Source organism: Peromyscus eremicus, chromosome 4, assembly GCF_949786415.1.
Source record: "Peromyscus eremicus chromosome 4, PerEre_H2_v1, whole genome shotgun sequence".
Classification (NCBI taxonomy): domain Eukaryota; kingdom Metazoa; phylum Chordata; class Mammalia; order Rodentia; family Cricetidae; genus Peromyscus; species Peromyscus eremicus.
The window spans coordinates 152,923,975-152,937,075 of record NC_081419.1 but is presented as its reverse complement, the minus strand read 5'-3'; the positions used below and the strand labels follow the sequence as shown (position 1 = coordinate 152,937,075).

The 13,101-nt window shown below is 50.6% G+C and overlaps 2 protein-coding genes and 1 non-coding gene across 3 annotated transcripts; 1 reads left to right on the top strand and 2 right to left on the bottom strand.

Moving 5' to 3' along the window:
- Positions 1–467: 467 nt before the first annotated feature.
- Positions 468–4,432, top strand: Sox18 (SRY-box transcription factor 18). The gene is made up of 2 exons (XM_059259838.1): positions 468–935; positions 1,124–4,432. Exons 1-2 carry the CDS (start codon positions 596–598, stop codon positions 1,915–1,917), a joined length of 1,134 nt encoding a protein of 377 aa, XP_059115821.1. The 5' UTR covers positions 468–595; the 3' UTR covers positions 1,918–4,432.
- A 3,955-nt stretch (positions 4,433–8,387) lies between these two features.
- LOC131910220 (U6 spliceosomal RNA) lies at positions 8,388–8,494 on the bottom strand. Its single transcript, XR_009379071.1, has one exon. It is a non-coding gene; the product is annotated as a U6 spliceosomal RNA (small nuclear RNA).
- Positions 8,495–11,397: 2,903 nt separating this feature from the next.
- Positions 11,398–12,703, bottom strand: C4H20orf204 (chromosome 4 C20orf204 homolog). The gene is made up of 4 exons (XM_059258989.1): positions 12,689–12,703; positions 11,950–12,225; positions 11,705–11,857; positions 11,398–11,523 (listed from the first exon to the last, which is right to left on the bottom strand). The coding sequence occupies exons 1-4, from the start codon at positions 12,701–12,703 to the stop codon at positions 11,398–11,400; spliced, it is 570 nt and encodes a 189-aa protein (XP_059114972.1).
- Positions 12,704–13,101: the final 398 nt, after the last annotated feature.

The following is a 13,101-nucleotide window of genomic DNA, read 5'->3' as shown; positions in this document are numbered from 1 at the left end:
AACTACCCAGCTGAGCTCAGCATCTGGGAGGGTCAACCGACAGGAAGAGGCAAGAACATCTCCAAAATCCCATCCCCTTTCCCGAGGTGCACGATGAAAGTGACCTCCCAAGAACTTGGTTCTAAAATAAATCTTCCTTCATCCAATCTAATGCCGCTGCCCTCTCCCCTCAATACTGCCCGGGGGTCTGTCTCTGTGGGTGGGGTGACAGCTCCACTCTGAAAACTGACAACTCTGGGGAACCCCTCCTTTTGAGCCTCAGCCCACAACAGCAGCCCTCTGCTACTCGGGGGTCTCTTCTTCAGAGACACTGCGCGAGGGGGGGGGCGGTGCTTTGCGCTGGGGGGCCTCGGCTGGATCCTGCCAGGAAGAAAAAAGGGAGCCACCGCAGAGGGGGCAGCCCCGCCCCGGCCCGCCCGCTCCGCTGCGGATTGGCCCGGTGTCTCTATATCTGGGATGCCTTCCTGGCACCAAGCTACCACATCCCCACTGTCTCCACCCGACGTCCATCAGCCCTCCGAACTTGGCTTCGCAGTGCCCGCCACTGTCTTCTGCGCTCCCGCGCTGCGTTCCGCCCAGGCCTTGCCCAGCTGGAATGCAGAGATCGCCGCCCGGCTACGGCGCACAGGACGACCCGCCCTCCCGCCGCGACTGTGCATGGGCCCCGGGACTCGGGGCCGCTGCTGAGCCGCGCGGCCTCCCTGTCACCAACGTCTCGCCCGCCGAGCCCGCCTCGCCGTCCAGCCTTCCGCGGAGCCCACCGCGCAGCCCCGAGTCAGGGCGCTATGGCTTCGGCCGCGGAGAGCGCCAAACGGCCGACGAGTTGCGCATCCGGCGGCCCATGAACGCTTTCATGGTGTGGGCGAAGGACGAGCGTAAGCGACTGGCGCAGCAAAACCCGGATCTGCACAACGCAGTACTGAGCAAGATGCTAGGTGAGAGTCGAGAGCACAGAGAAGGGCAGTGAGGGAGGGAACTTGGCGGGAGGGGGTGTAGGGATCTGGGGCTCCAGGGTCGGGCTCAGGGTTCTATTCCATATTCGCGCCGAGCGCCCAGGTCGCACGCAGGGTTGGCAGGTCGTGCGCCCGACGGCGGTCCACTAACAGGCTCCCGCTGTCCACAGGCAAAGCGTGGAAAGAGCTGAACACAGCGGAGAAGCGGCCCTTCGTGGAAGAGGCCGAACGGCTGCGTGTACAGCACTTGCGCGACCATCCCAACTACAAGTACCGTCCTCGCCGCAAAAAACAGGCGCGCAAGGCCCGGAGGCTGGAGCCCGGCCTCTTGCTCCCGGGCCTCGTGCAGCCGTCTGCGCCGCCCGAGCCCTTCCCTGCAGCTTCAGGCGCGGCCCGCTCCTTCCGGGAGCTGCCCACGCTGGGCGCCGAGTTCGATGGCTTGGGGCTACCCACGCCCGAGCGCTCGCCTCTGGACGGCCTGGAGCCTGGCGAGGCCTCCTTTTTCCCACCGCCTTTGGCGCCCGAGGACTGCGCTGTGCGGGCTTTCCGGGCGCCCTATGCCCCCGAGCTGGCACGGGACCCGAGCTTCTGCTACGGGGCGCCCCTGGCTGAGGCGCTCAGGACCGCGCCGCCTGCCGCGCCGCTCGCGGGCCTCTACTACGGCACCCTGGGCACGCCAGGCCCATACCCCAGTCCTCTGTCACCACCACCTGAGGCCGCGCCTCTTGAGGGAACAGAGCAACTGGAGCCTACCGCCGACCTTTGGGCTGATGTGGACCTCACCGAATTCGACCAGTATCTCAACTGCGGCCGGACTCGACCGGATGCCACTACACTTCCCTACCACATGGCGCTGGCCAAACTGGGTCCGCGTGCCATGTCCTGTCCAGAGGAGAGTAGCCTCATTTCTGCGCTGTCTGACGCCAGCAGCGCAGTCTATTACAGCGCCTGTATCTCAGGCTAGGCACTCTCCCTACCCTTCAGCGCTTCAGCATGTGGCCAAGTGTCAGGACCCTGTCGCTCCCTTCCTTTCGCAGATGTATGTTAGACTATGCAGCAGCCTTTAGAGCTGGTGGCCTAAGGGTGCCGCTCTGCCATTCATGTACCTCCTTTTGGGGGCTCCTGTGTGCTGGCCTTCCCTAGGAAGCCCAGGCCCTGGATGTGCTAGCTGCCTCTGTCAAGGTTAAGATTTTGAACCATCTAATTCTTTTCTGCTATGTATTTTCTAGAATGAGACTGTATTTTTTACTTTGCTTTTATATATATACATATATAACACACTATATTTAATTTTTAATTAAACTTTCTTCTTTCAAAGGGTTTCAGTGAGCACTAGCATCCATGCATAAGGAACAACAGTGTTTCCCATAAACATTGACCACAGAGATTACTTGACTTTTCCGGTTAGCCACACAGCTGCCCTCTACCCTTCCAGTTGGGCTCTCAGATATCATCAGCTCCTAGCCTGGATTGCATTTTCCTTCTACAAGCCTAAGCACTGCCAAGGACAGCATTCTTCACTTGGGCAGAATTGCAGGGTTGTGCAGATACATTACTAGATCTCAAAAATATTTCCTAAGAGGGGCAGCACCATGCTATACTTGCTCTGCTCCCCCAGGGGACCTGGCTCAGACATAAGTTTAGTGACCAAGGCAGTGCTCAAACCGTGTACCTTAAGCCTCCCAGCTCACTAGCCATGCTTGGGCTCCTTTCAGGAGGACTGGGGGCCTCTTTTCAGACCATCTCCTTTTCAAAGTCCCTTACTGGACAAGCACATTCGTCCAGAGAGGGATGGAACAATCACCCTGGAGGTGGTCCCTGCACACATACATAAATACTTCAAATCTAGTAAGTCTTCTTAGTCAGAAGCTCCCACTCTTGGAGGAGAGGCCTGCCCTACCCTGCATTCCCATATATCCTGCAATATCAGCTGATTCCAAGATTCACCCACATGGAGTGTGAAATGCCTAGCATGACTATGAAGCTGTAACCATATGGCTTTCAATGAGGGTGGCCATTTGTGACTTACCAGCAACAAGCCTGGGGCTAGATGTTCATGTGGGTCCATGCACAGGGATCCAGCTTCCCAGAATGTTTAGGGAGGAGTACACAAGATGTGAGGATTTCTTAGGAGTATTTTGCATCTGAAGCAAGATGGTATCATCTCTACATTGACCAGTATGAATTACATTACCTCAAATAATGGTGTAAGGGGAGCTGCACTTGGGGTCTTATCCTCTATAATTAGCATACAGTGACAGAGGACAGAGATACATAAAAGGGACAAAGACAAGCTCCAAGCAGAGATAGAAGAGATAGGCCTGACGAGTCCTGCTGCCTGAATCCATGGGAGCAGTCCCCAAGCGTTTATCTACTTGGAATGGGGCATTTTCCCATCAACCTATGGACATACCAAGAAGTACAGGACAGACAGCAGGCAGACCAAAGCAACATTCCTAGGTCCAAGGCACTTCCCTAGTTCTAGGTTCTATACTTTTATTCCTGCAGAGGACCCTCTTCCCTTGGTTAGTAGGGTGGAGGTCCAAAGGGTGCTGGTGTGGTCCCACTGTCTCTGCAGAGAGAAGATAGAGCAGGATGTTCCCTAAATACCCTTTTTCCATCTGTCGGGAAGAAGGCTAGTAAGGGTCCAGTTTGGAGCAAGTTCAAGTTTACAAGTTTCAAAGGGCAGAAAAATACCCCAGAGCAAGATCAGAAAGGGACATGAGTAGGATCATACCACCAAAGACAGCAGTGGATCAGTGCTGGGCCGGGGGGCGGGGGGGGGAGTTCCTATCATCTACTTGAGGAGACCTTTCTCACTCCTCCAAGGATGAACCCCACCCTCCCAGGTAGAACCACAGACTAAGGCCATACTCCTAACTCCTCATCCTATCTCTCTCTTGCCCAAAAGGTCTAAGCTTCAATCATCCACCCTTTTCAGCCCTTGAACAGTCTGTCCCTAGAATAGCCTGGATGACATGTGAAGTAATCCCCAGAGAAGAGGGTCTGAGAACAGGTAGGGGTCTCCTCAGGATATATAATCATCACTTCGAATATTCTTGAGGAAACTAGTGGTCACACACCACACAGAGACTCCTGCTCCACAAGGTCAAGATGCGGCAGGCAGAGGGGTGAGCATGCCTACTTGAGGTCTCAGCCTCCCCTGTTCCCAACTCAGCTGCACTCTAGAAAACCTAATACTAGCTTCTGCTCTGCCCAGAATTTGCTCCAACTTGAACTTGTTCCAAACAGGGTCTCACTTGCTTTCTGCTCTCACACTAAGAGGAAATGACTAGTTGCCACTAGGAAGCACTCTGCTCTATCCTACACAAAACCTTCAGTACACAGTTCAGTGGTTTGAGAATACTCACTCGAGTTGGGAAACATTACTACCATGTAACTTCAGAGCTTTTTCATCACCTCCATAAAAACCCATTACTTCTCTGCCCCTAAGAAACAATAAACTCTTTTCTATCTTATGAATTTGTCCATTATTATTATTACTATTATTACTGTTGTTTGTTTTTTTGAGACAAGGTTTCTCTGTGTAACTCGCTTTGTAGACCAGGCTGGCCTCGAACTCACAGAGATCCTCCTGCCTGTGCCTCCTGAGTGTTGGGATTAAAGGCCTCCACCATCAGCCACCACCACCAGGCGAGAGCTCTTCCTGCAGAGGACTCAGGTACAGTTCCCAGTGCCCACATGGTGGTACTGTCTTTAAGTACAGTTTCATTGGGTCTGATCCTATCTTCTGGGCTTCACTGGCACTGCATGCATGTGGCACACAAACATATATGTAGACAAAACACTCAAAAAGAAAACATATATGTAGACAAAACACTCAAAAAGATTTTTTTTTTTGAGACAGGATTTCTCTGTGTAGCCTTCACTGTACTAGAAATTTCTCTGTAGACCAGGCTAGCCTCAAACTCACAGAGATCTGCCTGCCTCTGCCTCCTGAGTGCTGGGATTAAAGGCATGTGCCCAGCTGAATTTGCCTATTTTTAAATTAGGTTTTTAATGTCTTGTTTAAAAAATAATAAAGCAAAGTCCTTGCTTTTCTAAACCAGTTATTTTTATTCATTTTTAATTTTGTTTTGTTTTGTTTTGTTTTTTTTTGTTTTGGTTTTTCGAGACAGGGTTTCTCTGTGTAGCTTTGCGCCTTTCCTGGAACTCACTTGGTAACCCAGGCTGGCCTCGAACTCACAAAGATCCGCCTGCCTCTGCCTCCCGAGTGCTGGGATTAAAGGCGTGCGCCACCACCGCCCGGCCTCATTTTTAATTTTGTGTACATGTTGGGGGTGGGTATGTACACATGAGTGCATGCACCCACAAAAGCCAGAAGCATCAGATCCTCCTGGAGCTGGACTTACAGGCAGTTGTCAGCCATTCAGTGTGGGTTCTGGGATCTGAACTCTGATCTTCTACAAGAGCATTATACATTCTTAACCACTGAGCCATCTCTCTAGCCTCCTAAGCCAGTTTTTGTTTGTTTTGGTAAAACTTACAAAGAATAGATTAATAGTGTTAAAAACTTTTATTGTTGTAAACAGAGGATCCAGCATTAATTTTATCTCAGGGAATTGAATTTTTGCCTTGAAAATTTTTAATAACTTCATTCTTAACGTAGTTGTAGCCATATCCAAATTCTTTAAGTTTAGTTCTCACAGTCATTCTACAACATACTTTAATCTTCTAACTTTGTTCTTGTCTATTTTCATTTTAGAACAGTCTTTACCTTACCATTCAAAATCCTTTTGTATCCAAAGGCAGTGCTTCTCTTTAGTCTTCTTTTACCAAAAATACATTTCATACCTATAACCTTTATATCTCTTTTTTTTTCACTTAATGATTCTTTTTTTTTTTTTTAAGATTTATTTATTTATTATGTATACAGTGTTCTGTTTGCATGTGTCCCTGCAGGCCAGAAGAGGGAGCCAGATCTCATTACAGATGGTTTTGAGCCACTATGTGGATGCTGGGAATTGAATTTAGGACCTCTGAAGAACAGCCAGTGTTCTTAACCTCTGAGCCATCTCTCCAGCCCCCACTTGATGATTCTTTAATGTCTTATTATAACTATTGTTATAAATACAAATTTAGAAAACACTTTCTTTTCAATAATTTCTTTTTAATAATTATATTTCAAATTAAAACTAGAAGCTTTATCCAAAACACATCTTAACTATCTAACAGTTATAGATACAGGTCAAAGATATTAATAGTCTTTGGGGTGGGAGTGTTTGCTTGCTTGCTTTGAAACTATCCCTGGCTGGCCTGAAACTGGCTATACAGACTAGGCAGTCTCAATCTCAGTGATCTATCTCTCCCTCCTGAGTGCTGTGATTAAAGGTGTGCATCACCATGCCGTGTGTGTGTGTATGAATATATACCACATGTATGTGGGTGTCCACAGAGGCCAGACATGTCAGATCCCCTGGAACTGGAGTAACAGGCAATGAGCCACCTAAAATGAGTATTTGGAATCAAACTTGAGTCCTTTGGAAGAGCAGTAAATGCTCTTAACCACTGAACCAGCTCTCCAGCCCTCAGATTCACTTTTTGAGGTTTCAGTTATTTACAGGTCAACAAGACAAGTGAAGACAATATAAAATTTCTTAAATTTATATTTCTAACGACAATGTCTGAACAATAGGTTAAGAACCACACACCCATGTGCTATAGCAGCTGCTCCTGATTCTTTTTTTTCTTTTCAAATTTGTTTGTTTGTTTTGAGACAGTGTCTCCCTGCCACCCTGGCTGTTTTGGAACATCCTGTATAGACCAAGTAGACCTCAAACTCACAAAGATCTGCCAGTGTCTGTCTCCCAAGTGATGGGATTAAGAGCATGTACCACCATGCCTGGCTCCAAACTAAGATTATGCAGGGCTTTGTCAACTACTACCAAGCCTACAAAACTTCTGCTCCAAGATTGGAAGGGAATTAACCAAGGAGAGAAGAGTGTTCATAGAGGGTAGTTGTCTCTGAGGATCTGGGACAGGCAGGGTCGAAGTGCATACTAGGTCCATTTGGAAGAGCAGTAAGTGCTCTTAACCAGTGCTCTTCTGGCCCCTTGGCTCCTGTTCCCAGGGATCTTTCCCCAAGAACTCACAGGTTTCCCAGAACCCCAACTCATGGCTTCACTCCTTTTGGTTTTGGCTACCCACAGCTCCACTTTGTGCCCAACTCAGGCTCCCACTATTGCCTCTAGGGACATGCCACCCATAATCCTGGCCTCTATAACTTTACCCAATCTCCCAAGAATCTGCTCCCACTCTTCTACCTCACTCTGTATCCATGCCCTGCCCTCCATGACTTCATCCCCTCTCCTATAGCCCCCTTCCCTGTAACCCCACCCTCTGTCTCATGACCCCAGCCCCCACCACCTTGCCCAATCTCCCACACCCCTGTCTGCCCTCCAAAAAACAGGAAGTGTTGGGAGTCACAGCTCTGGGAGTAAGTGCAGGAAGCTGGGCTTATCTTGCTCTGCAGCCCTGACCCCTGGCCTTGTGCCGGGTAGGGGGCGCCAGGGGCAGTCCAAGGACAGAGCCTGCTCACCTGGTGAGCCCTGGCTGCCTCTCTCTTGAGCCACAAACTGTCACAACTGGACTGGTATGCAACAAGGCCTAGCTAGTGCTTCCCAGGGTACATCAGCCTGATGTCTCCTCCACAGACAGCAGCAGAAATATCAACACAGCAAGGGACCCATGAGCTAGTACCCCAAAATGTCTCGCTTCCCCCACAACAGGCACTGCACTGCTGCCAAGGGCCTGACCTTCTCATTTCCACTCAAGCAAGAACTCACTTCCCATAGCAGGTGTTACCTCTTTGCTGGTTATTCCAGATTCTAGTGGAGCAGGGTATGCTGTGTGTGCGTGTGCGTGTTTTCTGTGTTTACAAAGCTGTCTTCCCGAGGAGGGGGCAGGATGGGGACTGTCCCTTTCCCCCCACCCCCAGGGTCCTGAAGGCCTCTGGCAGGGACAATAGGCCTCAACACCTGCCTCACTCTTCTCCCGACCCCCACCGGCTTCCCAGTAATATGTGCTTCCTGGAGTAGAGGGCCTTGTTTATTTCCAGTTAGCCACAGCTGAAGCAAGCAGCCTTCTTGCACACCTGCAGGTCTTGCAAGGGCCTAGTGCCCACAAGCCCACAAGGCCAGGTACTCTGCAGGTCTGGGAGCAGATATTTCCTTCTCCTCCACAGCTGTCCATAGCGCTGCCCAAGCCTTCCTAGGAACCCAGTTGTTTATTTGTTTTTATTTAATTTTTAGTTTAGTTTAGCTGAACCTCCCTTTACATCTACTATAGGATTTCACAGTGCTGGTGTGATATCCACCAATGGATTGGCCTAAGAAAGATGAACTTGAACCAAGCCTGGGCCTACTCACTGTCTCCCATTCAAGGTTTGTGTGTGATACAGAGCTGTTAACTAGAGAAAATATGGAACACTTCACGAATCTGTGTGCCATCCTTGCACAGTGGTCATGCTAATCTTCTCTGTATCATTCCACTTTTAGCATATGTGCTGCTGAAGTGAGCCCAACTTCAGGAATGTAGCTGAGTTCAGAGCTCTGTATGCTTAACTGTGGCTCTGTGCTCACAGGGCACAAAAAAGACATGCCTATTCCTATTGCTCCCTTTACTTAGCTCTCCCACACTCCTAGGCTAGTGTGGGAGGTGGCAGGATAGGGAAGTGCTGTCCTAACACAGAAGAGGCTACAGCCCTCACTCTCTGATTGCATCATGGGAGGTGGAGCAGGGTTGTTAACACATAAGTAGCAAAGTCAAGATTAACTTTGGGATTTGCAAACCAAAGGACTAGTTTGTCATCCATAGCTGTTGCCCAAGTTCCAGATGTTCTTTCAAAGGCTCCTAGTCGTGGGAGGCCGTGGTACCCAGTCTCCCTTCAAAGCCTGCCAGTCTGTCTTCCAGGATTACATGTGGAGGCCTGGTTCCTGGGCTGCAGGAAATTGCACAGGCCTGGCCAGTGCCTTGGGGCAGGCGTGTGTGTGTGTGTGTGTGTGTGTGTGTGTGTGTGTGTGTGTGTGTCCCATCTGTGATCCTCATAGTCCTTTCTTCTGTGCCAGAGCCCCACCTCCCTGCAAAGTCAAGCCCTGAAAAGGCTTGTGTGGGATAAGACAATACCAATAGTCTCCAGCTCCATGTCTCAGCCTCAGCATCTCCAAGGTCTGTTCTAGCTGCTCAGCAGCCAGCAACTGTGGGACAGTACCTGTGCTGAGCTATGTTAGGTGTGCATGAGGATATGCCCTGTCCTCGACTACAAAGAAGCCCTGGGAACCTCCATTTAGGTCCCTGGGCTAAGTGTAAAGGACCTAGGATCCTTCCACTCTGATACTGAGGGCTCTGTACCTGTCCTTGTCCTGCAAGAGGACAGTCATTCTAGTGGGTTGATAACCACAGGCTGAGTTCCCAGGGCTCCTGCAGAGCCATGGGTGCAGAATTCAGGTGGTCTTTAAAAGTATAATCTGATACAGGGCTTAAGCATCAACATATATTCCCTGAAACTCTTGAGGCTTCTACTTCACCTCCAGTCCCAGGAGGCTGTGGTTTGTTTGATCTTTCCTCAGTTGAAGAGAAGAAATTGAGAATCAGGACACTCTGTTGCCTACCTCCCCAGCCTGATTGCTCTAAACAGTAGGACAGGACAGCAAAATGGGCAGTATTTGTGGGATGCTCACTGGGTCTCAAGTGATTTCCCAGTAGGATCTAAAGTTGGGACAAGTGTAAGTACAGATTGCTTTGCAAAATGGGTCCATGGGTATCTCCAAGGTGGGCTGTCCATACTGCCCTCTTTCACCTCTGTGCCCAGACTGTTACTTTCTCCAGATCTCACTTGATCACTCTTTAATCAAGTACTGCTGCCCTATGGCTTATATTTCAACAAAATTGGACCTTTTTCTCTGCACTGGGACATTGACTATACCCTAGCATGCCCAATAGAGCTCACCAATATAAGTCATCAGTCCAGGTCCATAGCCATCCACCTCTCTCCTCCATCGGTATTTCCTGGTACAAGATGACTACCCATCCAGGCCCTAGGGCCAGGATCTTGCAATGACCCAGGCTTCCCCTCATCCTCTCACACTAGCCGTCACACATACATATATACATACATACAGAGAGAGAGAGAGAGAGAGAGAGAGAGAGAGAGAGAGAGAGAAGAGGAGAGAAGAGAGAGAGAGAATGAGAATCATTTTAGGCCTGGCTTTGCTGAAGGTCTGTGTACTTAGGCCCTCTCTGGCACACACCCCCACCTTGTACTTTTCCATACTGCCTCCTACCCCATGGAGAACCAAAATGTCCTATTTGTGCTCCAAGGTGGCTTGTGAGACCATTAGAAATCTGAATCATAGATTATTTAAATGCATACTGATATCTAGAAAGTTCCATTTCCCTTCTACACATCATACTCTGGGTCCAAATCTGATCCCAGTTCTTCTAGTACTTGACTGTGTAATTAAGGAAGGTCCTATATCCTCTCCATGTCTCAGCTTCCTCAACTGTGAGAAGAAACAAAAGGTCCCATTGGGCAGACCGCATGTGCACCAAGGAATGGAGGCACGAAGAACTTCTGGGCTATTTCTTGCTCTTGTACCTACCACTGCCTTTTTGGTCTCTTGTTTGCCTGTCTGACAGACACAGAGCAAGGTATTCTTGAGGCTCTTGGGCTCCACATTCTATTATGAGGCAAGGAGCCTGGGGGACATTGCTTCTTTTCTGTTCAGGGCTAGAATCATTGAAGAGCAGACACCTAGGCTTATGTAGGTACTGGGGCCAGTCTAGTTAGTTCAACAGACAAGTCTGAGGCAGTCTGTGGAGTTGTCCCCCACCCTACCCTGCCCATCCCCCAGGGGCAGCAGGAAATGGCCTGGTCTAGTTTGTGGCCAGGGCAGCAAGGTTGGCTTCCTCTAAGTCCTGTTTCCTTTATCCGGTTGTTTTGCTCTGAATCCACCAAGCTCAGCCTTCCCCTCCTCTCCATTTCCACCCTCTCCTCCGGTCCAGAGTTGGGCAGGACGGATGCATGACGTTTTAAAATCCCTAACCAGGTTGTGGGGTGGGGGTAGGGGGCTTCTCTGCCTTGGACACTACTTGAGGACAGGTCCAATGTCCCACCCACACCCCCTGCTGTATGAGGCTGGGAACTACAACTACTGCCTGTTGCTCAGGTGTGAGGTCCCAAGGAGGAAATCCCTGGGTGGTCCAGGGCCCATAACCAGTCAGGCAAAGGTAGAAGAATCAGGCCATATCACTAGCTCCATTTATTGGGGCCTCACTGGGTGTCATGAAGGAAGGTGCTCTCTTCTCCACATCCTGGGCCTTTGAGTGCAGGAAGTCTGAGCTGAGAGAGGGGGCACTGTCAAAACATGAACCAAAGTTTACTTCCAGTCTTCTGTGAGAGGTAGGAGTAAGAACAGGGGCAGTGCTAGAATTCTCTGGTGGTCATGGCACTCAGCGCAAAGAGCTTCTCCCAGCAGGTGGCGACAGCGTATAAGGCACGTAGCAGGAGCCGCCTCCGCTGCTGCACTGGACGCTTCTTGGGCTGCAGGATCTGCTAGTGGGGACCAGCTATGAGTGAGTGCATACAGATCTTCACCCTTGCCCTTGTCTCACAGCTCATGCTTAGCCCTGTAGGAAGCAGGTGGCAGCCAGGCCAACTGGCCCTACTTGAGCCCAAAGCCTCAGGCCACTGGTGCTGCAGCCCTTCGGGAAGGGTGACTGAGGACACATACCCTGGTGGATGTCCGGCAGTGTCTGCGCATCACGGCCTTGGTGCGCACCGCCACTGTCCATGCCGCTTTCTCTAACGCACTGTGGGGAACTCCGGCCATGCTCCCAAGAAGGGTCTGACCCAGGGACTCGATAGACAGTAGGATGCTACGCTCCTGAGATAGAAAGGGAGGAAAGCCAGGACAGGGGGTGGGGGTGGGACCTGAGGAGGGAACAGATAGGTCTAGGTGGGGGTACCTCCCCATACCTTCTGGGCATCACAGGAGGCCCCTGGTTGTCCCTGACCTCCACCAGCTCCAGTCAGGTTTTTCTGAACGAAGTGGTGGTGTCGGGACCCAGGCTCTGTATGCTGGGCTCCCAGCCCAGCCCACTGCATGGCAGCCTGCAAGTCCTGGAAGATGACAGCTTGGTAATGGCGGAGTACCTCCTGGACACTGCAGGACTGAGACCCGGCCCAGCCCAGAGTAGACACAAGAAATGCCAGCAGCAGTGGTAATACGTAGAGAGTGGGCTTGAGGGGCACCTGGAGAGGACATCAAGTTGGGGTTGAGAACCTAAGCCTCCCAGCAGCACAAGGAGTAGCCCCACAGACACTTGGAGTCACCACAAAGGGTGCCCCCTCATCTGTGAGATGGTAGGATCAAAAATTTCATCAGACTCTGGGTATGGCTTATGATAAGCCCTGGCAGTCCTAGAGAAGGGAAAAGAGACTTAAATACCAAACAGTACCATGTTCTGTGAACATTTGTGGGGTATGTATTGGGGCATGGGGAAGTACTTTCACTGAGCCCTTGAAGGACTAGGAAGGAGACAGAGAACAGGTACCATAGACAAGGGGTGGCACTATGGTCTACATTGGAAAGGCAGAAAAGTTAGCACCTAGAGTACAATGGATGTGCAAGGGCTCACTGGCCTTGTACAGGGAGTGGATAGGGAGGGGGTACAGCAAGAAGTGAGTACAGCCTCAGTACAGCCTCACCCCTGACCATGCTCAGACCCATACCTACTAGTCATAGCCCACCCCCATCCTCTGACATTGGATGTTCTCTCTCACACATACATCTCATGCTCTTTGGGTGAGCAAGATGGGATCTGGGGGTAGAACCACTGTGCTCTCATGCAGTATGGGAACTCCAATCTCTCCCTCAATAGTTCTGCTACAACCAGCCACAGGAACCAACCCCTACCCCCCAAAAAAACCAAAACAAACAACAACAACAAACCCAACTATGGCAGAAACACTGGCTCAGAGCTCCAAGACCCCCAATGGAAGGGGAAGGCTGGAGGGAAGGCCTAGAGACAGCAGAAGCAAAGCCTCAAGCAAAGCCTGCCAACAAGCTTCCTCCCACCCCAAGTGGAAAGGACTGGTGCTGGGGAAAAGCTCACACATTAGGGAGAC

Coding starts and splice junctions, on each gene's coding strand:
- Sox18 (XM_059259838.1), top strand. CDS start 596: ATGCAGAGATCGCCGCCCGGCTACGGCGCACAGGACGACCCGCCCTCC. Junction 936..1,123: donor AGTACTGAGCAAGATGCTAG/GTGAGAGTCGAG, acceptor CGCTGTCCACAG/GCAAAGCGTGGAAAGAGCTG.
- C4H20orf204 (XM_059258989.1), bottom strand. Junction 11,858..11,949: donor CCTCCTGTGATGCCCAGAAG/GTATGGGGAGGT, acceptor TTTCTATCTCAG/GAGCGTAGCATCCTACTGTC. Junction 11,524..11,704: donor ACTGCCGGACATCCACCAGG/GTATGTGTCCTC, acceptor CCCCACTAGCAG/ATCCTGCAGCCCAAGAAGCG.